The sequence below is a fragment of the Triturus cristatus genome, chromosome 1_2 (genome assembly GCF_964204655.1).
Source record: "Triturus cristatus chromosome 1_2, aTriCri1.1, whole genome shotgun sequence".
NCBI lineage: Eukaryota > Metazoa > Chordata > Amphibia > Caudata > Salamandridae > Triturus > Triturus cristatus.
Window position 1 is genome coordinate 829,434,976 of NC_140580.1, and position 26,125 is coordinate 829,461,100.

At 45.1% G+C, this 26,125-nt stretch overlaps 1 protein-coding gene across 7 annotated transcripts in view; it reads right to left on the bottom strand.

The window, feature by feature from the left end:
• PLEKHG5 (pleckstrin homology and RhoGEF domain containing G5) overlaps positions 1 to 26,125 on the bottom strand; it is a 1,098,541-nt gene that overhangs the window by 201,802 nt on the left and 870,614 nt on the right. For all 7 annotated transcript variants that reach the window (XM_085608897.1, XM_085608896.1, XM_085608900.1 and 4 more), the window contains 2 exons: positions 23,228 to 23,319; positions 20,337 to 20,473 (listed from right to left, as the gene is read on the bottom strand). In XM_085608897.1, coding sequence (XP_085465023.1) covers positions 20,337 to 20,473; positions 23,228 to 23,319 — 229 coding nt within the window. The remainder of the gene's footprint in view (positions 1 to 20,336; positions 20,474 to 23,227; positions 23,320 to 26,125) is intronic.

A 26,125-nucleotide genomic window follows, 5' to 3' on the forward strand; every position in this document is an offset into this window, starting at 1 on the left:
TTTATAATTGCAGGCAAGAAAGGGCTCATGAGCGGGGATAATGGTCCTGCCTCAACCTCCACTCTTTCTACCAATGGGCAAGAGTAGACCTCACTACAGCATCAACTTTAGTAGGCATCAACATCGCTGCTATTTTTACTGATGAACGGGTCTGATTTCAAGCATGGACCATCAGCTGGGTTAGGCGACAAACAAGCAAGGGCATCAGGATATATAGACACTGGGACAGGGCACACGTTGGACATTATTACCTGGAGAGAGAGGCACAGAATCGAGCAGATGGATTCAGACTCCAGGAATGGAGACAGACACAGAGGTATATTCGAAATCACCCCAAGGCAGACAAATGAGCACCAATACAGAAGAACAGTCACTGGACGTCAAAAAGCATAATCAAATGGGACAAGGAGACACCGAACGCTGAAAAAATGAAATCTAAAACGAGGTTAGAAACACTGACAATCGTACAGAGCAGGGACAAATGCCAGTAAACAAAACGTGGGTGCTGGGAGAGAGGTCAACACTAGAATAGAAATTCCCAATCTGGATTTTGGCAACACAGAGGCAGAGTCACATACAAGACCACAGCAACAAAGCAATATCTACACATAGAACGAAGGCATTTCTGATCTCTGCAGTGAGGAAATCTACTCTGAGCACAAAACCCACTTTCACGTGTACCAAGAGCCCAGATTCCCTACTAGGTTGGACCGTGTGGAAATCTTCAGCTGACCACATGACAAACACTTGCAGGAAAGTGCCAGATCTGCACCTTCCCCACACCCCTTTTCCATCTTACAAGGGCACACACAAGGAATCTCAAAATGTTCAGCTGACTGTACACAGGCGCTCAAACTAGACTCCTGGAAACAGCAGCTTTTGCAAAAACAACAAGCGCTCGCCAGGCAGCCGCGGCACCCGCGCTTTACTTATAAAATTAAAAGTAAAGCGCGGGTGCCGCGATTATACCAAAAGTAAAGAAATAGATGTTTTTTCTATGTCTTTACTTTTGGTATAATCGCGGCACCCGCGCTTTACTTTTAATGTTAAAAGTAAAGCGCGGGTGCCGCGATTATACCAAAAGTAAAGAAATAGATGTTTTTTCTATTTCTTTACTTTTGGTATAATCGCGGCACCCGCGCTTTACTTTGAATGTTAAAAGTAAAGCGCGGGTGCTGTGATTATACCCAAAGTTAAGGAAAAACAAGCATTGTCCGCGCGCGAGGCGGGAGAAGCGTGAGTTGTGCGCACGCACGGCCAATGCTTTCCAAAAAAACAAGGATGCGAGCTTAAAACAAGTATTGTCCACAAAAGTAATCGCGATAACGATCGCTGTGAAAGCAAAAGTGATCGCGATGACGCGCTAAAGGCGTTCCTGAGTGCTGCTGGCTGGCCTAGCGCATGGCGGCTGCGCGCGTGCACGCTCACGTGCACGCAAGCGCTAGGCCAGCGAGCAGCACTTAAAAAACTCACATACAAAATGTCAATCCGAGCCAGCGCATGCGCTGGGCCCAGCGAGCCCTAAAAAACAAAGTGGAAAGGAGAAGAAAGGTGGAAAAACCGCCACAGAGAGACAAACAAGGGACATGCAGGAGTGAGGTGAAATGGCAGGAAGTGTCTGGTAGTCGATTAATGAAGCATGGGGTGGATTCCAGACTATGCGTCGACATGTAATAGCATTGGCCGCAGACTCATGAGCAGAGCTCTGGACACTGGCCCTCATTCGTTCACAAAGTAAGCATTGGGCCGTGACTTCAAGATTCCCCAACCATCTCCGCAGCGTACACTACTAACAAAGACTGCTCACAAAGCAGGGATGGGTGGAGGTTTTGGTTGTAAAAAGAATTTAAGGGAAGAATGGCGATTGTTTTGAAAACGAATCATCAATGTTAAAGCACTTCAACTCACTCACTGGTGAGTTGGGCACGTGCTATTGGAAACTGTCACCTGTAGGAAACTGTCAGCTACGCTTTGCATGTTTCCATCAAATTCGACAGCTCATACGATTATTTGCCTTCTGCAGTGATCTGTGTGGAAAAACTTTCAGGTCATCGACTCCAGCGCAGGTAAGACAATTAGATAGGCAAATGAACCTGTTACACAAAGCAAATGTCTGGGAGGGGGCAAGGGGGTGTGAGGTGTGTGCATAACAAGGCTGTTTAAAAAAATATATATTTTAGGTATTTCAGATTTAGCATGATCCTAACCCCGCGGAGCAGTAGGCTGCTTTTCAGTAAACATTTTTGCTCCAGCTGGAGCCTTTCAAGGTTGAGGGAGCCCCCACAAGACGGTTTATTCTGCAGGTGGAAGCCAAAAACAACATAAATATATTGATGGGCTGGAGGATGAGAACATCACAGATAACAATGGGTATTTTATAATCAACGTGTTCTACTCCATCACTGTGAACCTTCCAACATTAGAAAGAGGCATCTTCCAAAACTTGACTAATAGACTTTTATGAAGAAAAAGTGAGTGTAACTGAATGTCGGGATGGACATGCTAAATAGAGAGCAGGGGAGCACAAAAGGACATGTGCAAGGGATCTACAGGTTGGTACTTCCTGCTACAAAGCATAAAAGTACAAGGGGGATGTTGTATGTGTTTGTCCTTCTTTACGTGAAATCCATCTCCTACCTGAAACACAGAAGATGTACTTCAACAGAGGACAATTGGTACCCTGCTCTTTGCCTTTCCATCATGACCAAGATGTTTTCACATGGTCTATGAGCCCCCAACTACCCTATCAAAACAGAGAAAACATCTCTTAGGGCTGGAGCACAGTTCACACATCGAAAGGGTGGCACGGATAGGATCATGTGAGACCTATCAGGTCTCAGCATGGTTGAATACTCGCCTTTGTTTATCTTAGCGGTGTCCTGTGTGGGACAGTGAGGTGGGGTCTGCTGTAAATGGGTGCTCCCTGGATTCAAAGGGGCATGGGCCTCTACTGTGATGAGACCAAGGGATACACAACTTCGATATTGCCAAATCCAACTCGGAGTCCCTCAATTTTCAACTGAACAATTAAATTAGTAGAGGGGTGTAACAACCCAAACATACCCCCGGGAGCTATGCCTTTGTTTAATTTGTGATTAAAAAAAAGAATGCAGGAGCAGGGTTCCTACATGTTCCCACGGATGAATGTTTTACATCCTCCAGACAGCAGAGGGCAGTGCCGGAGAACATTGGCATAAAACTGCAGACAATTCTGGACACACATTTTTCCTTTTTCCTTTGCTAGGATAGAGAACTTGCCAAGTCCTGTCAAAATTGTTGCAATAATCATCCATGGATGCACAAGGATTAAAGATACACGGGTAACACAATTACAGAACACGTTTGATTTACACGTCTGTACTTTCTATCAATCATATGATTTACGCCTGGCAAACGGACGATGTAATACTTTCTCGGAGTATGGCAGAGGAGAAGGGGTCCGGAAATGGGTGCAACTGACATTTGATGCAATGTGTGTTTTTTAAGAAGAGCAAAGAAACAATATTCCCAGAATATAGATTATTGTTAATCCTTATCTTCAGTAATGTGTGCTGACCAAGATATAAATGACTAAACTGCATTTTTTTTAAATCTTTGAGTTGGAACTGAGCTGCTTTCATGGCTACGGATCTAAACGAAGACACATAGGTTATTGACTGCGGTTCGAATAAAGTTGCTACGCAAGACCTAATGCTGGGAGTGCACAAAATATCCAAAATATATGTAAAAAAACAAAAACAACAAAAAGTCGCGCGGGTGAAGCTCCACCAGCGTGTCAGCCCGCCAAGGAACATGTTGCCACGCCCCCTTTCCCCCCAGGCGGATTCCCAGGTGTTGTGAACTGGCCACAACACCTACGACGGAGCATTGCGATCTCAAGGGTGTGTGGGTCTTCAGACAAGACATTTTTAAGTTATTCACCCTTCTGAGCGGATTTAAGCCCTCATGAAGTCGAACAGTATTGAGTAATATCTTAAAAATTCATAAACGGCCAGATAATCCAACAGTACAAAAAGAAAGCTTGAACTCGCATTCATAAAGCCTCTTCTTTTTGTGCTTGGATCTAGATTTTTTTGTCTTGCAACAACAATATTTTAGGTGGAGTTCCGTGTTGAGCCAGGCTGCTCCTCCTATTGTGGAGAAGAAATTGTAAGTGCATGTTTAGTGGACAATGACATATTACAATTTGACATGTGCATTTAGTGCGCCCAATTTTAGATTTAACTGCTGGACATTTATAATTACAGATTTACCATCCTTCACAGCTGTAATTTCTGCTGCAACAGTGAAAATCAAACTACTGCTCTGAGGATTTTTTTGTATTCAGCGGGTGAAATCTGATTATATTTTCCTTCTCTTCCTCAGTCTGGTCCCAGCATTGGCCCTCCTCTTTCTAGGTTTGTGATCATCTGTCTAGTCGTGACCTCTGGCTTCGCTGACTGGATAACAAGCATTTGCAATGCAATAGGTCTCGGATTTACGAGACTTTGAGCTATTGGCATTGTAAATGGCAATAGCTTAAATTCCCGCAAATCCGAGACATATTAAATTGCCAATATTGTTTGTTTCCAAGCGCCCCATGCAGCGCTTGCACTTAATAGAGGCCATGCCCCTTTCTTTAGACAAGCCTCATCTAAAGAAAGGGGTGTGGCATCTATCAAGTGCAAGCGCGGCATGGAGCGCTTGGAAACAACCCCCCCCAACAAAATATTCGTAAAGCAATAGGTCTCTCATTTGCGAGAGTTTATGCTATTGTAATTTACTATGCCTATAGCTCAAACTCTCCTATATGTGAGACCTATGGCAGTGCAAAGAAACTTCCGCCATTTTCTTGGCTGGGAGGTTACAAATGAGGACAAGGCGATACTAAGGAGGGACTAACAAGCCCATTATCGAATCAGAAACCATCATTTACAAAGGACAAAGATATAAGTCAACGAAAAATATGGGCGGAGCTGCAAGTGCATGCTCTAATACAGCATGCCTCGCAGAGCAGCGCATGCGTTGCCCAGGCTCGACCTAAAAATGTGAATATAAAGGCATAGCAAGGAAGGTAAACTACAGGGAGAAGGTGGGGAGAGATAAGGATGAGGTGGAGAAACAGGTTAGGTAGGAAGAGACGCAAGGTAAAGAGAAAGTGGAGGCAGCTAGAACGAAATATACAGCGAGACAAATAGCGAAACAAAGGTAGAGAAAGAAGCAGCAAGGGGTGTGGTTTTAGGGTAAGGAAGAGAGAAGGGTAGAGAGAGGGGATTGTAGGTTAGAAAGAAGCCTGAAATGCAGGGAGAAAAAAGGTGAAGTGAGGGGATGCGAGGTACAGGGAAGTGAGATTCACAGACAGTCAGAGAAAGAGGGTGGTGAGGCTGAGACAAAGAGAGGAGGTAGATATGTATAAAGAGAGGCAGAGTCATAGGTGAGGCACAGAGGAGTAGCTGAAATACAGAAAATGATGCAGGAAGTGATGGGAAAGAAGAGGTAATGATACAGAAAAAGTAGCAGCACTAGAAGGGAGGCAGTCAGAAATAGGGCAGTGAGAGAGTTGATGTTGAGGGGATATAGATGGGGTACGGTTGAGATGTGATGCATCAATTGAATGATGAGGTTATTTGAGAAGTTAGGTAGAAAGAGACAGAGGTGGAGGGCAGTGAGAAAGATGTGGAGGAGAGCAAGAAGTGGTGTGAGGTGAGGAAAAGAGTGATGAGACAGAGTTAGAGGTGGGTGAGGTACACAAAGATACAGAGGTGAAATAAGGAGATCTGGTTAAGAGAGGTAAAGTAAAGCTTGTAGATTTTTAAAGCACAGCTTGCCACCCATGAAGGTATCAAGGCGCTGTCTAAGGACACAGGTAGATTAAGTGATTTGGCCAGAATCACAAGATGTTGTGCCGATGTCGAGACTTGAACCCTGATTCCCAGCTCCTGAGTTGGCAGCTCTGGCCTCTGTGCCACATCATCTCCCAGCAGATGAAGGAGAGATGCAGGGAGACGAGACTAGAATAACAGTGAGGTAGAGAGAGGGTTGAGGTAGAGAGAGGAGATAGAGAGGCAGATATTTGGAGGAAGTCAGAGAAAGTGGTAGCGATGTGGGACCAAGAGACGTATGTCTGAGAGAATCTAGGTACAAAGAGATGAGGTAGAAGGATTTTAGGTTGAGAGAAGGGTGGGTATATAAAGGCGCAGAGACAGAGAGGCAGGATAGAGAACGAAGAGGTGAGGTGGAAAAGATGATGCAAAGGAAGGCAAGACAGGTGAAGCAGAGAAAGAGGTAGAGGGTAGTAAAGAGAGGTGACGTAGAGGTAGTCAGAGGGAAGAGAAGACAGGGACTTGAGATAGAGAGAAAGGTAGGGAGTCAGTCATTAGTGAGGTAGAGAGAGGTAAAGTAGAGAAAGGTGGGGTAGATAAACAGGTGCAGTAGATAGATGGTGGAGAGGTAAACAGTATGTTGTGTAGGGAGAGAAATGACTGAGCAAACTGTAGAGGAGGTGGAGAAAGAGAGGGGGAAAATGTAAAGACAGGTAGGCACACACTGGGAGATACAGAGTTGGAGGTAGAGGTAGGCCCAGGCAGGGAGATACAGAGTTGAAGGTAGAGGTAGGCACAGACAGGGACAGACAGAGTCAAAGATATGGTAGGGACAGATGGGGAGATATAGAGTTGGAGGTAGAGATAGGGAGAAAGACTGGGATGGGAAACAGACTGAGTTGAGAACAAGAGATAAAGGTCACTTTAGCGGGGGGGGGGGCCGAGCAGTGCTCAATTTGAGCCAGTGGGTGCCGGTAGGGACCACCAACACCTATTTTTGGGGGGCAGAACTTATTTTTCTGCATCAGGCATTTACTGCAAGCAAAATACACATATGGGAAAGACAGGAAGAGAAAGACGGAAAAGCATAACAAAGGGAGAAAGCAGAAAGCAGCACGAGTGAGCTGAAGGGCTAGCGTGTGGCCGCAAATGGAATAAAGAGGTTCAACATGGATTTAGGATTACACTGCCTCCGTATTCTGTGCTCGCACACGTACATCATCTTGTTGTGTTTGCTATGTTCGCTCTAAGTGGCCAAGGGTATGTCAGACGTGGTTCCCTTGCTCACTGTGCCACTGGATTCAAACTAGCCTGGCTGATGGGGGGTGAAACCCAGAAACCCGTCTCAGGATGCTTGTTTCCGGTAAAGGGAGGACCTGGCCTGACAGTTCTGGCTCGACTGTTCCCATGGGGAGCAGGGTTAAGACTCATTTGCAGAGTGGTTGCACTCTGAAATGCTCTGAAAGTGGAGCAGCCACCAATGCTGGACCCTATGGATGAAACTTCAAAGGGTTAAAAGGAACTGCTGCTATGGTGCCCAATAGGTAGAAAATTATATTCAGAAGCCACAACTCAGCTCCACTACAGGGCACCCACACTATCCTGAGGAGGTGCACAGAGCGAAAGTGTGCCCTTGGGGAGTGGAGAGTTAACACGCGATATAGTGCAGGAGGATGAACCGCACTTTCACCCCTGCACCCCTCTGCAATCAGAACTGTGAATAGGCAGAGCAGAGCATTATGGCATTTTAATGATAAACATCCCTGTCACAACAAACCTGTGTTACTATGGACTCAATTTGGGCTAAAAAGGTGTTCTACCACAACAGACGTTGACTTCAATTAAACCAGAGTCAACCAATCAGGCGGTTACTTCAGCCCCACTTGCGTGGGCTGCCCTGATATCACTATCCCTTTAATCCGAATTGAGTCTGCATTTCTGAAAGCATTTCATGCATAAGATTAATGGTGAGCCACGGATTCTTTTTACTGATTACAACGAATTTGGTAGCATTTACCTTTCATAGTTCTACCTGGAAACCAGGCCATCCTCTGCGGAGTAACAACGTCTTGTAGTAATCCCATTCCTGGTGCAGAGGAACAAACATTGAAAGCGGCTCCTTGCTCGAGGGTGCGGATCCGACTGCGCGCGACACTTCCGGCCTCTTCTACTGCGTCTCACGCTCAGGGGGACGCACAGCATTACAGGCACGAGGGAGTTTCCACATTTTTACTCAGCAGATCTTGGCTTCTTCAAGTGTTTCCTCTACTGTTATTGACTTTACTTCAATATTTCTGGAAACGGATTCGGAAACTCGTGTTTTTTGGCGCTGGTCCCAAATTATTCTCCAAGACAAACTGCCTGAGAATCCGAAGATTCAAGGTGTTTGTCAACATTGTGATTAATAATTGTGGGGAAGGGATAAGATGAATATCGATACGGACTATATCGCCATGGTGCATGGTGTCACCTTACCGTGCAACCCAGGTGTGTTTGAGCTCCAAAGAAAACGCGTGGGCCTTTCTATGGTAATCAGGCAAGCAGCGTCGGTCCTGGCAACAGGTACACATATCCCTCCAGTTGTGCCAACTTTTGATTAAACAAGGTTGTTAGGAGCTTAAAGTTTCCTGAAACGTAGAATTGTAAGCAGATTTCACCTTTGATCTAATTCGTTTACTTTATAGTGAGTTTCACGTTTCTGGCCATCTACTTCTAGATGCAAAAGGATGGGGAGGCCAACACAACAGTGGTGACATCATATGTGCTTCGACATTACAAATACAGGAAAAAGCACGTTTTATACCATTCCCAAGCACTGGATTTTTACCTCCATGCATGGGTCTCATCTCCTACTGAAAATCATTAGAGGTGAGCCAGTCACAAAATTCGGAGGAGAACCGCGCTAGGGGTACGGGTTTGTGATAAGAGCTATTGAAAGACCAGTCAGGAGAGATGTGCAGCGGAAGGGAATATACAAGAACCTTTAAAATTCAAAACAATTCTGTTTGGCCTTTAAAAGAGTGACACTAATTCATTACACGGGTCTGGTGGCTAATGCCTGTGAAGGCCTTCCTCATGGTTACAGGTTCAAATCCCAGCAGGTACAATTGAGTTGGGTAACAATAAATATCTGTTATTCAGTGCCAAGAAACCCTTCTGAGTGAACGTGTGCTTAACAAATACATGTTATGTTATGATCTTTGAAGACACACACAGATAGATTGAATGAAAAGTTACCCAATGACGTAGCAGTGAATGATCCAATAATATTTTTTGCACTACATAAGTGGTAAAAAAATAATAAGATATATGAAGCCATATAGCATATATGAACATGTCTGTATATATGTACTAGACTTACAATGTAGAATCCAGGTACATAGCGAAGGAGTGCAGTGCAAGAAAGAGGTGCATAATCAGGAAACGAGTAACATATATTAAGGGAGGCGTGGGTCAGCGCAGGGTACTTGAACATGCAGTGGGATAGAATGGAGGTATATAGGACCCACTCGAAGTGTCGATTGAACTGCAGGGTCTGGAGTATGGATGACATTTTATTCAACAAGTGTAACCTCTGGGAATGTCTCTCATTGGGCTTCGTGCACTGACCATGCTTGCTGTTTTACTTGCACTTCCCCTGTTCACATAATTGTAGCTCACAGGAGACTCATTTCAAGGAGAAGACAGTTCATAGGAAGTGCGAAACTTGATGCACCTGCATGCGCTTCACTAGCATCCCTTAAAGTGACTTCAGGCACTTTTCAAGGACAATATTTTGAGCTGGGGACTTGCTTTAGTTATGGTTATCCTGTGCCAAAGCAGGGCTTCCTCAGGTAGCCAAATCCTCCTCGTTGTATTATCTTCAAGAAACTGGTCCGAGAAGGCAGTGTCCTGGTTCAGCTATAACCAGTCATTAAATAGGACCCCGGGTCGAGCTAGGCTTTTGGCCCCAACAAGGCTCAGGCCCTGGTTGTTCACTCGACTACAGAAACCTTCCAGCTCCATTCCATTATTACAGGCAAGGCCTCTGGTTTAAACATCGTTGTTTTTCGAGAGTTACATCTGTACCGTGTGTTCAATGACTCTGACATGCACAAACCATGACAGGCCAGCATGAAACTATGACGAAAGGTTTCAAGAAACAAGTTAGCCAAACCAAGCACTAAAACAGAGGTCTTAAAACTTTTTGATGCCGAGACCACCCTAGCAAAACATTTTAAGCGTAAGGACCCTCTCCTGACAAAAAGTTCTAGAACTTGTTACTCCTCATCATTGCCAACTATGCACAACCACTAACGCCCTCAATTCCCCCAGAAGATCATTTTTACGTCTGGGAAATAAAATAAACAGTGTTAACCAAACCCAAGGTCAGTAAGAGAGAGCTTGAGGGCGTGGTCAAAGGTGTGGCTAAAACAAAGAGCCTTATTTATGAGGCATTGGCATAGGGGGGCGCCGCAAGTCTTCTAGCTGCGCTGTCCTACGCCAATGTGAAATGGCAGGAATGCACCGTATAATATGGTGCATTCCTTTCCTTTCCCCCTGCGTTGCCACACAAATTGCTGACTAACGCAAACATAGGCAGGATTGTTTTTGTGCAGGAAGGGGCACCTTCCTGCAAAAAAAGAATCCTGAGAGAGGTTTTCCTCTTTCTATGTGTGCTGCAGAATGCAGCACACACAGAAAGAGGAAAAACAAGGAGAAATGAAAACATTTCTCCTTGTTACGCATGCTGTGGGGAGGCGCAAGGTTTTGGTGCTGCCCCAGGTTTACATGGCTTGACAAATCTGGGGCAGCGTCAAAATCCATGGGTGTCGCGTGAGAACACACACTGCAATGCCTATGGAATGCCTACTTGACATAGTGGAAGGCAACGCAGCAACTTGCGCTGCTTTGTCTTACTCCATATCTATGAGGGTGACTTTGCGTCGCCTCATAGATATGATTGAGACGCTTGTGCTGACAAAGCTTAAAGAAGTGACGCTCCGGTATCGCAAGCCTCTCATAAATCAGCCCCAAAATATTTGGTTAGTTTTTTAGGTCTTTTACCATCAGGTAGCTACATATAAAATAATGGGTAGCTTAATTGAAAAACAAATGTACTCGATGGGAAATGCACTTTAGTACATTATGAGACCTCTATTATTGAATGCACTGCAGAAGTCTGAGTGTAACAATATAGACACAGAATTACATTTGGTTGACGCAGTGGAGAATAGTGACTTGTGTATTTTTAGTGCTATGAGGTCACAGCCTGGGACAGAAAGCACAGTGAATGTGTAAGTTGTTGTGTTATACTTGCACCACACACATACTAATATATAGACTGCTTCAAACTGTGCAAATAGTTTTAAAATAAAATGGAGCTTCCAAAATGTAGATTTGAGTAATTTAAGACCATAAGTAATGTTTTTTTTGCATACCTGTCCGTTCAACACCTCACCAGGGGTACTAAGCACTGTGTAAATGCAGTTAAGGTTAAAAGCATGCACGTCACAGCCCAGTTGATAACTCTTTGCACCATCAAGCAAAAAAAAACCCACATCTTTGCCATCACAATGCTTGGAGTGATTCCAGCAATTTGGCGCTGAACATCCTGTGATTCTGGGCAAATCATTTAATCTCCCTGTGCCTAACAAAAAAAATGAATGTGTCCTCATGTAATGCAACTGGTGCTATGTAAAGCGCTCTGATACCCGATTTGGGTCAAGTTCGCGCTATATAAAACCCTGTAAAATAAAAATAAATAAATAAAAAAGCCAGAACCACTCCCAAGCACCCTTTACATTTGCAAATTAACTCCTAGCACACATTTGCTTGTCATCAGGCAAGAAGGCACCCTGGCAAGAACACTTACTTGAAGGATTGTTTTACCAGGCCTCTTTGTTTAACTACAGCTAAAGCATTTTAACAATCAGAATGAAGGGTCCAAGCCTTTGTCCAAAAGGAAAAGCACATTTTGCATGCCAGGCAGAAGTTAGGCCTGGAAATGCAGCGACCACCTTCTCAGGACTCATCGCCCCCCCTGGGGGTCCTGCCCCACAGATTGAAGACTGCTGCACTAAAAGGAACATAGGAATGAAGACAAGCATTGGCAAAACCAATAGGTCTCGCATATACAAGACCTATTGGCGTTGGCAATGCATTTTTGACATGTTGTGCACAAGTGTGACTGCTGTTCACCATGGCTAACAGTTAGTGACATGGAGTGTCCTAGAGTGGAGTGGGGTGAGCAGAGTATCGTAGACTGGATTTGTTCAAGTAGAGCGTTATAGAGTGGGGTAGAGGGATGGAAGTAGAATTCAGTGGTAGAGAGAGTCTTGGAGTTCAGTGTCATAGAGTGCAGTGTCATAGAGTGCATTGTCAGAGTGGAGCGCTGTGGAGTGGACTGGGGTGGAGTGGAATAGGGTAGAGTAGGTTGGGTGGATTGAGGTAGTGGGCTGGATTGGAGTAGATTGGGGTGGATTGAAGTTGATTGGGGTGGATTGGATTGATTGGGGTAATGTGGGTTGGATTGAGTGGGATATATTGGAACGGGTGGGACTGGATAGGGTGGATTGGGGTAGATAAGATAGATTTGGGGTGGATTGGGGTGAACTGGTTTGAAGTGGTGTAAATTAGAGTGGAGTGGCTAGGTTAGACTGGACAGGGTGCAGTAGAGTGAGGTGGATTTGAGTGGGTTGGATTGGAGTGGGGTAGAGTGGATTGGATTGCGATGGATTGGAACGGGGTGACTTATACTGGTTTAGGGTGGGGTGGATTAGAGTAAGGTGGTGTGGAGTGGTGTAAATTAGAGTGAAGTGGCTGGATTGGACAGGACGGGATGGATTGGAGTTAGGTGGATTTGAATGGGGTGGATTGGAGTGGGGTGGATTGGAGTGGTGGCTGATTGGAGTGGGATGAATTAGATTGTTTTGGGGTGGGGTAGATTAGAGTAGGGTGGTTTGAAGTGGAGTGAATTAGAGTGGAGTGTAGGGGATGGATAGTACTGGACTTGAGGGGGTGGGTTGGAGTGGGGTGAATTGGAGTGGTTGGGGTGGATTAGATTGGGGTGTGGTGGGCAGATTGGATTGAGTAGGGTGGACTACACTGGGGTGGGTGGGGTAGAGTGGAGTAGAATGTGGTGGACTGGAGTAGAGTGGAGGAGATTTGGACTGCGGTGGGGTGGGGTGGGGTGGAATGGATGGTGTGGATTAGATTGGAGTGGGGTGGATTGAAATGGGTGGGGGATTGGATTGGGGTGGGGAGGACTGGATTGCAATGGACTGGAGTGAGGTGGAATGGAGTGGGGTGAACTGGAGTGGGATGAACTGGAGTGGGGTGAACTGGAGTGGGGTGAATTGGAGTGGGGTGGAGTGGCTGGGACTGGAGCAGAGTAGACTGGATTGCAATTGGGTCGATTGGAGTGAGGTGGATATGACTAAATGGGGTGGATTGGATTGGGTGGGGTGAAGTAGATTGGGGTGGGGTGGATTGGATTGAGGTTGGGCGGGGTGAGGTCGATTGGAGTAGGGCAGGCTGGATTTGGCTGGATTGGGGTGCACTGGACTGGAGTGGGGTGGATTGGGTTGGATTGGGGTGAGGTGGACTGGGGTGAGGTGGATTGGATTGGAGTGGGGTGGTGTGGATTGGAGTGGGACAGATTGTTTTGGATTGGAGTGAGACAGCTTGGAGTGGGGCAGATTGTATTTGATTGGAGTGGGCCCGAATTGGAGTGGGGCAGACTGGAGATGATTGGGAGAATTGGAGTGTGGTGGATTGGAGTGGGGGTGGGGTGGGGTGGGGTTGTCTGGGTGGATTGGTGTGAGGTGAGGTGGATTGGAGTGGGATGGATTGGAGTTGGGCAGATTGTCTGGAATTTAAGTGGGGCAGATTTAAGTGGGGCAGATTGGATCAGCCAGATAGTTTTGCATTGGAGTGAGGCAGATTGAAGTAGGCAGATTAATGTGAGGTGGATTAGAGTGGGGCAGATTAGAGTGGGGTAGATATATTTTTAATTGGAGTGGGGCAGTGTTTTGGATAGAGTGGGTCAGATTGGAGTGGCGCAGACTGTTTTGGAATGGAGTGGGGCATATTGGAAATGGGCAGATTGAAGTGGGGCAGATTGTTTTGTACTGGAGTGGGGCAGATTGCTTTGGATTAGAGTGGGGCAGAATGTTTTTGATTGAGCAGGCACATTGCTTTGTTTGCATTGGAATGGAGCAGATTGTTTTGAACTGGAGTGAGGGAGATTGGAGTGGGGCATATTGTTTTGGACTGGAGTGAGCCAGATTGTTTTGGATTGTAGTGGGACAGATTGTTTTGGATTAGAGTGGGCCAGATTGGAGTGGGCAGATTGTTTTAGATTGGAGTGGGGTAGATTGTTTTAAATTGGAGTGGGGCAAAATGGTCTGGACTGGAGTGGGGCAGATTGTTTTAAAGTGGGGAAGATTATTTTGGATTGGAGTGGGGCAGATAGTTTTGGATTGGAGCGAGGCAAATTGTTTTGGACTGGAGTGGGGCAGATTGTTTTGGACTGGAGAGGGGCAGATTGTTTAGCACTAGAGTGGGGCAGATTGGAGTGGGGCAGATTGTTTTGGATTGGAGTGGCCTCTGTTTTAGATTTGAGTTAGATAGCTTGGAGTGGGCCGGATTAGAGGTGGCTGATTAGAGTGGGGCAAATTGGAGAAGGGCAGATTGTTTCGGATTAGGGAGGACAGTTTGGAGTGTGGTAGATTGTTTTGGATTGGTGTGTGAAGATTGTTTTGGATCGGACTGTGAAGATTGATTTGGATTGGAACAGGGAAGCTTTTTTGGATTGGAGTGGGGCAGATTGTTCTGAATTTGAGAAAGGCAGATGGGAGTAGGGCAGATTGTTTTGGATTGGACTGGGGCAGATTGTTTCGGAGTGGAGAAGGACAGATTGTTTTGGGCTAGACTGGGGCAGACTGTTTTGAAGTTGGGCAGATTGTTTTGGATGGGAGTGGGGCAGATTGTTTTGGATGGGAGTGGGGCAAATTGGAGTGGAGTGGGTTGGGATTTGCTGTGCAAATAGGGAGGGGGAGAAAAGAGGAGGGGGGTAGCTATTATCAGAAAGGACTCGTGGGAAATCTTCACTTCAGGGGTGCACAACATGGGCTAGATAGAAGGCCTGAACTTTTGTATTAAGATCGGCCCCACGACCTCTTTTGCAGGACTCTTGGTATACAGACCCCCTGACTGTTCACCAGGTATAATTCCTGAGCTCTGCAACTTTGTTGTCCAGAAGTCACTACAGTATTCCAACATTACAGCGTTAGGTGACTTCAACTTACACGTTAATGATCCGAGATGTGCGCAGGCAGCTCAGCTTTCCATGTCTCTCAATGGAGCTAACCTGATTCAGGGCCTAGATCTTCTGTTTTCTAATATTCCGACCTTGATAACTGAGACTCCATATCAACTGGTCTGGACAGACCACTGCTTAATTCCGTTTTCTTTCAGTTTGGAGAAACCCATTCAAAGCGGGGAACTCACTAACTGTCAAAAAGAAACTGGAAGAAGCTTACAGCCGAGTCCCTGGGACCAGTTTTGCAGGCGAGTCAACCACTATTATCGAGTGATCCAAATGCTGACACAGCTCTAAATAGGTGGATTTCCTCCGCCTTGGAGTCCATTGCCCCAGCCAGAGTAGCAAAAACTATGAGGAAATCCCCCTCGGCCCCATGGTTCTCGGAGACTCTCAGATGAAATAAAAGTAGATGTAAAAAATTGGAAGCCTTGTGGAGGGTGGATTACAGCGCAACGGCCACATTGGCATATAAGAATGCACTGAAAGAGCTCCACAAATTGATGAGAGGCAAGGAAGGACTACTTGGTGAAGCGCATTAATAATGTGGAAAACTCAAGTAAGGAAATTTTCAGGGTCGACAGTTCCTTCTCCAAACTGAGGCAGCTGGAAAATGAAATTCAGCTGTCCCCCTCTCTGTGTGCAAAAATATTTGACTTTTTCGATAGCAAAATTCGGAAAGTCTACAACACCTTAACAACTGTGGTAGAGACTGAAAAAACAGAAGAAAGTGGGAGTAGTAATTCAGAGTTCTCCTTTACGGAATTCCTTCCCATCTCACAGCAGGAATCACAGGCAGAGATCCGGAGTTGTAGGTCAGGATCCCCAGAAGACCCATGACCCCCTAAATTGTGGAAAGAGCTGGCCCACTCGATAATCCATGTTCTGAATCATATATGGAACACATCTCTCGCTTCTGGTATTTTCCCTGATACATGGAAACATGCCGTGCTCCTCCCCCTCAGAAAAAACCCAATGTGGATCCAGGGGAGATAAACAACTATCGCCCAATCTCATTATTACCAGCACCAGCAAAAATGCTGAAAAAAATGGTCCAGCGACAGTTGGCTAATTTTATTGAGAGCCATGATATTTTACATGATACTCAGTCCGGCTTTCGGACTGGTTTCATTACCAAGGCAGTACTGTTAGAGGTGGCAGAGTCGGTTAGAATGTCTGTGGACACTGGATCATCAGCGATGCTGGCGCTCCTGGACTTATCTACAGCGTTCGATACGGTGGACCACCAAATCCTGATACAGAGACTCCAAGCAGTCGGAATTCGGGAAGTGGTACTCACCTGGCTGAAGTCTTTACTTAAAAATCGTACGCAGAAGGTCGCTCGGCAACCCCACCAGTCGGAACCCAAACATCTATGGTGTGGAGTACTACAGGGGTCAGCTTTGAGCCCGCTTCTTTTTAATATATATCTGGCCCCTATGTTCTCACTCATAGCTAACTGGGGAATGAAGGCGATATACGCCAACGACACCCGTTTTCCTTTAAAGACCAGTCTGAGGACTCCTTCAAGAGATTTAAGGGACGTCTGAGACATTGCCCAGTGGATGAAAAACAATAAACTCAAACTTAATGCAGAGAAAACTGAAGTGTTGTTCTTTGGCAAGGCTCTGCCGCCAGCAGCTGGTATTTGCTGGCCGACAGAAATGGACCTGCCTCCCACTCCAGCAACTATGGCAAAAAACCTGGGAGTGAAATGGGAAGTAGATCTCTCTTTCACAGCTCAAATTCAGCAGGTGAAAGCTTCATGCTTCAGCAAATTAAGAAGCCTGAGGAAATGTTTACATTTACTGCTGGAGGACTGTCGCAGAGTCATTGTCCATGCCACAGTGACATCTAGGCTAGACTATGCTAACTGCCTCTACCTGGGCCTGCCCGCGTACCTAGTCAGAAGACTGCAGATGCTACAGAATGCGGCTGCGAGATTGATTAGACGTGTACCATTTCGTCATCATATCTCTCCGCATATTAAACAGCTCCACTGGTTGCCGGTAGCAAGAAGGATTGAGTTTAAGGCTTTAACTCTGGCATTTCGGACAATACATGGCAAATGACTTAGTTACCTTAAACAACGGTTGTGCCGCTACAAACAAAACCGCTCACTGAGGTCCAACTCTCAAAATCTGCTCTGCACTCCGCACTTTGTGAAAGCTCGCTTAGGAGGCAGATCCTTCACAGTGGGGGCTACTAAGCTTTGGAATTTCCTGCCAAACTATATTCGCCAAATCAAATCAGAGCCGCTGATCAGAAAGTCCTTAAAAACGTGAGGTTTTAGCCTAGGGTAGAGCTCTGTGGCCTGCTCCTCGTTATCTTCGCGTGCCGCCTACTGTTATAGAGCCGGTACACCTCTGTTTGAGGTAGCTGTTCGCGCTTTATAAATGTCTGTATTATTATTATTTTTGGGATGGCTGGAGTGTGGTGGATTCAAGTGGATTGGGGTGAGTGGTTTGGATTGGAGTCAGGTGGATTGGATTGGTCTGGGGTGGACCGGATTGAGTGGGGCATATTGATGTGGGCTGAGGTAGGGTTGATTGGAGCGGACTAAAGTGGGTTGGATTTGGGTGTACTGCATGATTAGATGTTAAAGCATCATCTAAGAAATTAAACATAAGAAAGAAATAATGCTGATTTGTAATAAGATAATCTTCTTCTTTTGAGAACAGTGTCCACGAGCAAAACAAAAAAAAAGTGAGAGCAAAGTGAGAAAAGAAGACTTGGCAAAATAAAAGAAAGTTAACTATAGAAAATAAATCTGTGCAATTTTGTTTGTCCAGTCACATGCCTTCTGTTTGCAGAGTGCTAAAAGTTAAACAGAACAAAAGAATACCTCAATCACGTTGGGAGCAGTGGACGGGTGATGTTGGGACTGCCTTGACCAACTACTAGGCTGTAAAGAAGAGTTCCATGCAAGTCAACTAATGGTGAGCAACGGGCGGTCTCCAAGGCCTTATTGTTTGATAGAAGAGTGTCTTGCAAGCGAGACGCATGCACTAATGCATGCTCTTGCATGCTCGACCCTAAAAAAAAAAACTTAACATGCCAAGGCTAACCGTCTCTCAAGCATCATAACCTGTTCCCAAGGCTTTATCTCTCTGACCTTGTTTATTGTTGCCGGTAATGTTAACCCTCTGCTATTGTGTATTTATCTATATACTGTGATAATCCATGTAATTAAAACTCCTTTCTACAGAGTTTATCACAGTGTAATCCAAATCCACTCTTAAAGGCATTTTATCGATTTTAACATAAGCATTTCACAACAAATCAGTCAAGCCTACTGCTTTTACCATAACTGTTCATATTAAAAAGATAAGAACTATGACTTCTGACATAAGGTTTCCTAGTGAACCAATTTGGCCTATAAACTCTATCACATTTGTCACCATAAACCATTACAGGCCTACGGTACTGAGCATAAGCTTTCCCACAAGGTGACCGTCAGGTGTGCTCCAATGTACACGGTTACAGGCGACAAACAAAATACACCCCCTGATAAGAGGGTCTTACAAGAATTCTTTTAGTGTGCATTTTCTAGAGTAGACCAAGGGCTTGTCACAGACGATAACTATTACCAATATCTTTGCCTACTACTGAGAAACTGAGATTCCATGTACCAAAATACCTCTCTAGAGGCTCTAAGACTCAAGACTCAAGGCTTTAAGACTAATAACAATCCAACATGAACTACCTACTAGCTTTAACATATGCTTTTCACAAATAAGCCAGGCATGTTACTTCTGTGACAACCTTTTATCAGACCCATGGCATCTGACAAAGTAACCTAATGTACTAGTCAAGTCAGGCCTAAAGCTTTTATCACTGACTTGTCACTATAACCAATAGATGCCTCCTACATTTACATAAGCTTTCCCACAAGGCAACCATTAAGTATAAAGCCATAAAAGTACAAATAAGTACATAATGATTTACAAACCCTCCTTAGAGGAATGAACAACAATTCTCACAGTGCAAATATTCTACTCTCAGGGTTTGCGACAGAAGTTAGCCAAAACCAAAACCCCGCTCTCCTATGCTAATCTGTGAGAGTCCCTATGACAAAATACCTCTCCACAGGCTTTAATACAGCATAATAACAATGCAACCGTAAATGCCTATTGGTTTTCATATATACTTTCCACAATAAATATGTGAAGTCTACTGCTTTGTAATAACTTTTCATAGTTAACAGAACAGTCCTGGCCTTGATCACTGGCTTGTCAACATGACCAACTCACTGCTGCTTTATTTAGGATACATTTTCCCACAAGGCAACCCAAAGCCACATAGTATTAAAATTAGAAATATGAACATAATTACAGATGGCAAAAAAGGATGTAAAGCCTTTTCCCCTCCACAAAAGGACCCAACAAAGATTAGCAAATCTTGGACCCCCAGGGATTGTCAGAGGTAAAACCAGCACTAAAACTCGGGCTACATGAAATTCCCCAAATGACGCCACATTGTGTAGATACGCTGCGGTCACAGCAATATTTTACTGCAGGAGCACATGAACAACGCGAACGTGAGTGGCTGATTAAAAATATGGTTGAATTCTGATATAGATGCAACTGATTTTGCACAATAATCTACAGTCTGAATCATACGAAATTTTCACTCCCACGATTAACATCTGACAGGTTGGGCATAAATAGGGAGAGTCTTTTAGTTGATCGACACACAGTTCCTGCATAATCAAATGCTGTACACAATGAAATCAACATGTGGATGGATGCATCCAAAGCACCTCTCTCAACAGTGATTCACAAAGCTTTAGCTCTTTTGATAAGGTAAGGTCTGGCAAGAGTTGCACAAGTTGCTGAAGCCACAACTTAAAAGCAAGATGACATACTTTTTGAAAATGTTCCTGCACGATTTTAGCTTCATTTGAGTAAAATATTTCAATAATGACAGAGCACACTCACTTCAGGATATGCTGCTGTGATTTCTAGGATACTCGTTGTAAGTCCTTGTCTTATGATCTGAATAACTAACACCTGGTTGTAGTTAATTATGAAATAGACCATTGGGCTATCACTAGAGTAATTATGAACTCAAATAATGGCTAAAAACATTGCATAAGGTTCTGGCTCAGGGAACACAAAATATTGAATAAACAAGCAAACAAAAAACTGAGGATGCCTGGTATTGCCAGCTATCCAAACCGTGCTCTGCTCCCCCACACTGGCATACTGCAGCCAGAGGCAGGTCCTTACCTTTAACTTTAAGGTAGTGGCCCCCAAATCTGTACGCTTCGAAGTTGAGAGATAGGGGCGTATTTGATTGATCGAGGAAAATGTCCACCTTGTTGAGCTCTATCCCTTTCCTTTCGAAAGCCGGCAGCAAGACTTCCCTAGAAGGCAGGGCGCAAAGAATAGCAGTTACAAATAGCGCATATGTGTACATACAACATATTAAGTAGCATTCATTCTTCTAAGCACAAATTAGATGCACATTATTTAGCATTAATCAAATAAATATATTTACTTGGGAGTGTTGTATCCCCAAATCCCATTTCAGAATGCTAAGCTTTGACACCATTGGTACCTTGGCACCATTGGCCGGGGCGCCTATTAGGGTGGTCACTGCAGGACACTGATCTTGTGTCCATTACATTTTATGGCAGAATTTTCTAATCGGGCCTGCAGTATCACAGTACTATTCTGAGGTTGATGGCACATTGAGGGTAAGGGTAACCAGTCATGTCAACCATACAATGATAGACCGCAAGGGGACATCCTCGAAGATTTTTCCTAGTTGAGAAGGAGGGACTGAATTATATACACAGTTGTGCTTCGCTGCCAGCAATTTAGTGAAATGACCAAGGGCAGGGTTAGACGTATAAAGACAGTAGTCAAGTTCATGTTTCTGGATTTCAGATTTTGTACTTAAAGTATCAACACCGCCCCCTGTCCCCCCCCATCCTCCTCTGCCTCTGTCCCGCCATTATGCCACCTTCACTTGTACGGAGGGTGGGGGGAGAAGTTGAATCCCGACTCCCAAAGTAGGCTGGAGTTAACAAATGTATCAGTCGACTTTAGTGCGTGTGCAGAACCAATTCTTAAGCATTTTATTAGCCTGAATGGCCAGTGAAAGTGCCCCAGCAGGTTCCTAGAATGATGGGTTGCTATTCTTGCACCAGCTGCCTTGACACCACTGGCGCCACATCGTCCAGTTGACTTTGCATTTTAAGTAAAGATCCATGCAGTTCAATGAAGCTCTCTTCTGCTTTCCCCTTCCAAGAAACACATCATACTGTCACCATCCCTGCTAGGAAATTCCGTTCGGAAAGGTCGGCTCCATGGCAGGGCGGATAATATGCGCGCTCCAAAGTTTAAAGACAGTCGCTGGGTGTGTGCAGAATACAGTCAGATGCAGTACATTAACCACAGCGTCTTTAGCCGCCGCTGCTTTCTAGTCCAGGGGAGATTTTCAATATATCCTGATTTATTATTATACATTTTAGGACACAGATTAGAATGTATTTTACATGGCATTTCAATCAAAAACTTTGGGTACCTTTATGAAAGAGTAAGGCGAAGTCCCCCCCAAAAAAACTAATGCAATAAATAGTATATTAGGACAAATACAACACTTCATTATTTGGTTGCACTCATAAAAACAATAAAATAAGGAAAATGCAGATAAAAGGTGAAAAGGGCAAGATAATGAGGGTGCTAGGTAATGGGAGAAACAGGCAGGGGAAACATAATAGAAAGCTAAAATGGACAAAGATTAGGTTTCTAGGAAGCGATACGTCAGGATTAGTAAATTGTACATTTAAAATATAATTGGTAAGCCTAAGGTCTGGCATGGCAAGCTTGCAATTTAAATTTTTACTATTTTTGTAAACACGTGCATGATAGCCAAATGTTTTTATGAAACATTAAAAAATAAAGAGTAGCCCAACAGCCCCAACGCAATTGCCCTGGCACTGAAGTTCACTCTCTTTCAGGTGGCTGTACACAAGTGATCAGGCATATTGCTATCACTCACAGTAAAGTTAATGAAGTGGTCTGACCAACTGGCACACACTCTATGCTCTAGAGGGTGGAAGCGAAACGTGAATAACACCCGAACAGCCCAAAAGATGAGGATCAAATGGGCTGATCGAAAGCCCTTGCAAGTATTTTCATTATGATTTTTGGGCAATCAGGAGGCTGGCTATACAGCTAAACTGTCTCTAGGCCAGACCCCCAAAAAATTCTAGGGAGGCAAAATAAAGGAGTATCGGGAATGGTACTAGCTAGAAGAAAAATAGATGAGGTAAAATGAGGATAAAACGGGCCGCAAAGGTAGAGAATGAAATCAACACATATACCAAAACTGATAATAGAGGAGATGGTGGGAAAGATCAAAGACAGGAAGAAGACTGTGAACAAGTTAAGCAGAAAATGTGGTTAGAGGACAAGGAGTAGATGAGAAGAGGAAAAGTAGTAATCTGGAAGAGAGGAAATGGGGAACGTCTAAAAGACCACAGATGTAATAGTTGAAGAACTTTGGCAAATAAAAATTAAAATTAAGGAAAAAGATAATCAACAGAGAAGAAAATAAAGGTAGGTGGAAGGAAACAAGCACGTTGGTAGGATAGAAAAGGGTCACAGCAAGAAAATGAGAATAAGTGAATTGGTCTAAGTACAATATAAAATGAGAAAGCAGCTGGAGAGAAAAGTAGAATTCTTAATGGGTGAAAGAAGATATAAAGAGAAGATGCAAACTTCATAAACATGTCCTCGCTCCTGCTGGCAGCCCCTGGAAACTTTACATCACAAACATTTTCCAAGTTTGCACCTAACTTTAAGTTTGGTCAAAGCACTGGATGGACGCGGTCAAGGTGGCACGCACATTAGGTGGCATAGAAAAGGCTGTTATTTCACTAGTCACCCATCAGTACAGCAAACTACCGGGAGTGGGGCAGGGATGCACACCTCCTAGTTCCCTTCCTTGAGAATGTCACCTGTTTTGCTGCAGTGTACCTGAAAACTTTATTTCATGAATGGATTCGAGGAGAATGCACATCGCAAAGCATTTTCAGAACAAACACCAAACGTTCAATGCCAGACATTTGGTACTCAGGAACAACCAGTAATTAATCAGTAACAATTACCCGAGTGATTTCTTCTTCATGGCTGGGACGATCTCGGTTTCAATATCCACAGTCAAATCAAACTTCAGGGTGAAACATTCTTTACTTGGGTCCTGTGTACAGAGGCAAACACACAGAGAGATGATATTACAGTTTTTTGTACACTTTTTTAGGGAAAACCTGTTGCCAAGATCACTAAATGCGTTATCCCACCCTACATTTCTGTCGCCATGTGACATATGCGGAGTACATGAACAGTAACAAAATGACAAGGGGGATCGGCGAGTACATAAACATCTCTATACCAATGCAGAAGTGCGGCGTATTGCTTCTATTGGAAGCCATGACCCTGAACACTGTATCTGAGGAAGCCATGACCCTGAACACTGTATCTGGAACCCGGTTATTCACTCTTCTGATATCAGAGCAGTAAAATATTTTCTTCGAAGCCAGTCTTATGACAGATACTTCTCCCCCACCTCCCCTAGGTCTTCAGAGTCCCAAAAGAAGGCAGTGGAATGGCAGAAAGTCTGACATCTCATCTGCCCTCTCCTGCCTCTTCCAGACCTGATAGAGGCCATGAATCCAGGTGGTCCTCCGACCTCACCAAGTGGAGTCTTCCGTGTCTGCCTTCGATCTCTGCAGACCCGCAGCTGACAGTGCAGTGTAGCAGTCACCATGGGTGCAGCTCGCCACTCTGACATGAGTACAGAGTGTGGCTTCAGATGGAGAGTGGGGACAAGCCCTAAGGGCAGGGTGAGATTTGCTATTCTATCTGGGATGGCAAGAGGGCACGGAGGAGAAAGGTGGCAGGAGGCCTGATACTTTTTCTATTGAGAATCAACTCCGCCATGCCCAGGTACACAGAATAATTGTAATAAAAGTGCGAAAAAGACCTTCATTTATATTCCCAAAGCTGAACTTGAGAAAGTCTGTGAAATATATATTATGGCAGCTTCCTGTGGAGTGCTAGGTTTTCACAATGCAAACCCTCATACATACAGAGAGGGCCACGTTAGCTAGAGCAGTGGAACATGCACAGTAATTAAACAAATTATATTTATTATCATTTTTAAGAAGAAGAACATTTGTACAGTAAAGGAGGGCTCCTACAGCGATAGCCAAAGATTTGGATAATTTTCCCATTGCACTGGTCAGATATGAGGGTCTTAGATAAAAATACCAACAATGTCTACCTTCTTTTCTAATACAAAGGAAGAGTAGAGGAAGTGGTGATGCACAACAAATGCAGCACAATTAGGAATTTATTTGCTCCTACACATGGATGGAAGGCTTAGAGGAGATGGAGAAATTGCAATTAACTTCCTCTCTTGTAATCGCCTAGCTGTCTCTCTTTGCACAGTTTCCGTTTTTCTCTCTCTATTTTGTTCCCTCAATCTCTCTTTAATCCATACACTGCCAGCATTCTCACTGTCCCTCTTTTTAGCTTTTTCTGTCTTAAGAATCTCGGCGCTACCCACTTCTGTGTTCTCACTGTACGTTTCCTCTTTTTTAATATAGTGCTAATTTGGCTCCCGTTTCCTTTCATATCTTTAAATATTGGCCAATCTACCTTTTTTCTTTTTATATTTCTCTCTCCCACCTAACTCCTTGATCCTTTTCCATTTACATTACCTCTCTCAAACGTCCCTTCCCTCATTTCTTAAACTTTCACCATTTCCTCAATGCTTATTCGTTTTCTTCCACCTGTCTATTTGCCCCTCTCTGTTTCTTCAACTATCCATCTTACTTTCTCTCACACAGTATTATTAACCTTCATCTGGGGGGGTGCGCTAGAGGGCGCACGGCAAGATGGCCGCACCCTAGTGTAGCTCTGCCCGGCTGAGCCACTATCCGCCCATAACCCTCCTTAAAATCGCAGCATCAGAAGCTATGAACCGCACAATCTACATCGTACATTCCCCTGCGCACATCAGGGGTACTGTGGAGTACTGGTAGCTGCCACAAAGATCAGAACTCCGACGTGTGTGCTTCGAGTGGCGCACTCGCAAGATGGTGGCCGCCGCGGAGCCTTGATGACGGAGCGCACCTGCTGACGATCCCACCACCGGAGGTAGGTAGCGGCCATCTCACAGCGAGCAGGGATAGAGCGACGAGCTACAAGCGGCTGGGGCGCTGCCAGCACTGTGTGGACACTGAGGTGACGACTACAGGCGAGACGACATCGGGCCATGGTTGCGCGGATGCGGAGCCCCTGATTGGGCGTGGAGAAGTGCGGCAACCTAGCTGGCTATTCCTGGGCCCGGCGCAGGATTGGGGAGAGCCTGATGGAGAATTCAACGCTCCTGGTGCTAGCTGCAGTAAGTGGGGCGTGGCCTTGCCTGGGCCCGTAGCTGCGGGTGTGGGCCTTGGTGGGGGTCGCGGCCTGCGAGCTGTGGCGGGAGCCTGGGGGCGCTTTAGTGGCGGGTGCGACACCACCGAGTGTTGAGCTGGACATTGGACAACGCAATCACCACTGCAGCCGGAGTGAATGCCGGCGAGAATGGAGGCCTGCTGCTGCGCTGGATTGCCCCATACCCACAAATAGGGTGCTTGATGCCCATATATACGCAGCCACCTGCTGCATAGCTCTGCCATACCAGCAGGGACTCTGTCAGCGGCCCACTCTGCTTTCGTGTGCTGGGCGCAGCCCGCTGGAGATCCTGCTGATGTGGGGCCTGGGTTCTCATGCGTGAGACGGCCTGGGGGGAGTGCAGTGGTAGCGCTGCTATTTTTGAAAATATGCGCCTTGGACCACGTATGTTCCCCTGTAAAAGTACCACTAATATATCATGCCCTTGGTGAACTGCACGTTTGGGGGCACACATGGCTGCTGAGATACCTTCATCCTGCACAGCTGTGCCCATTGCCAGGGGCCTTGAAGGGGTCCTGTGGGCTGTGTCCTGTATTCCTGCGGGC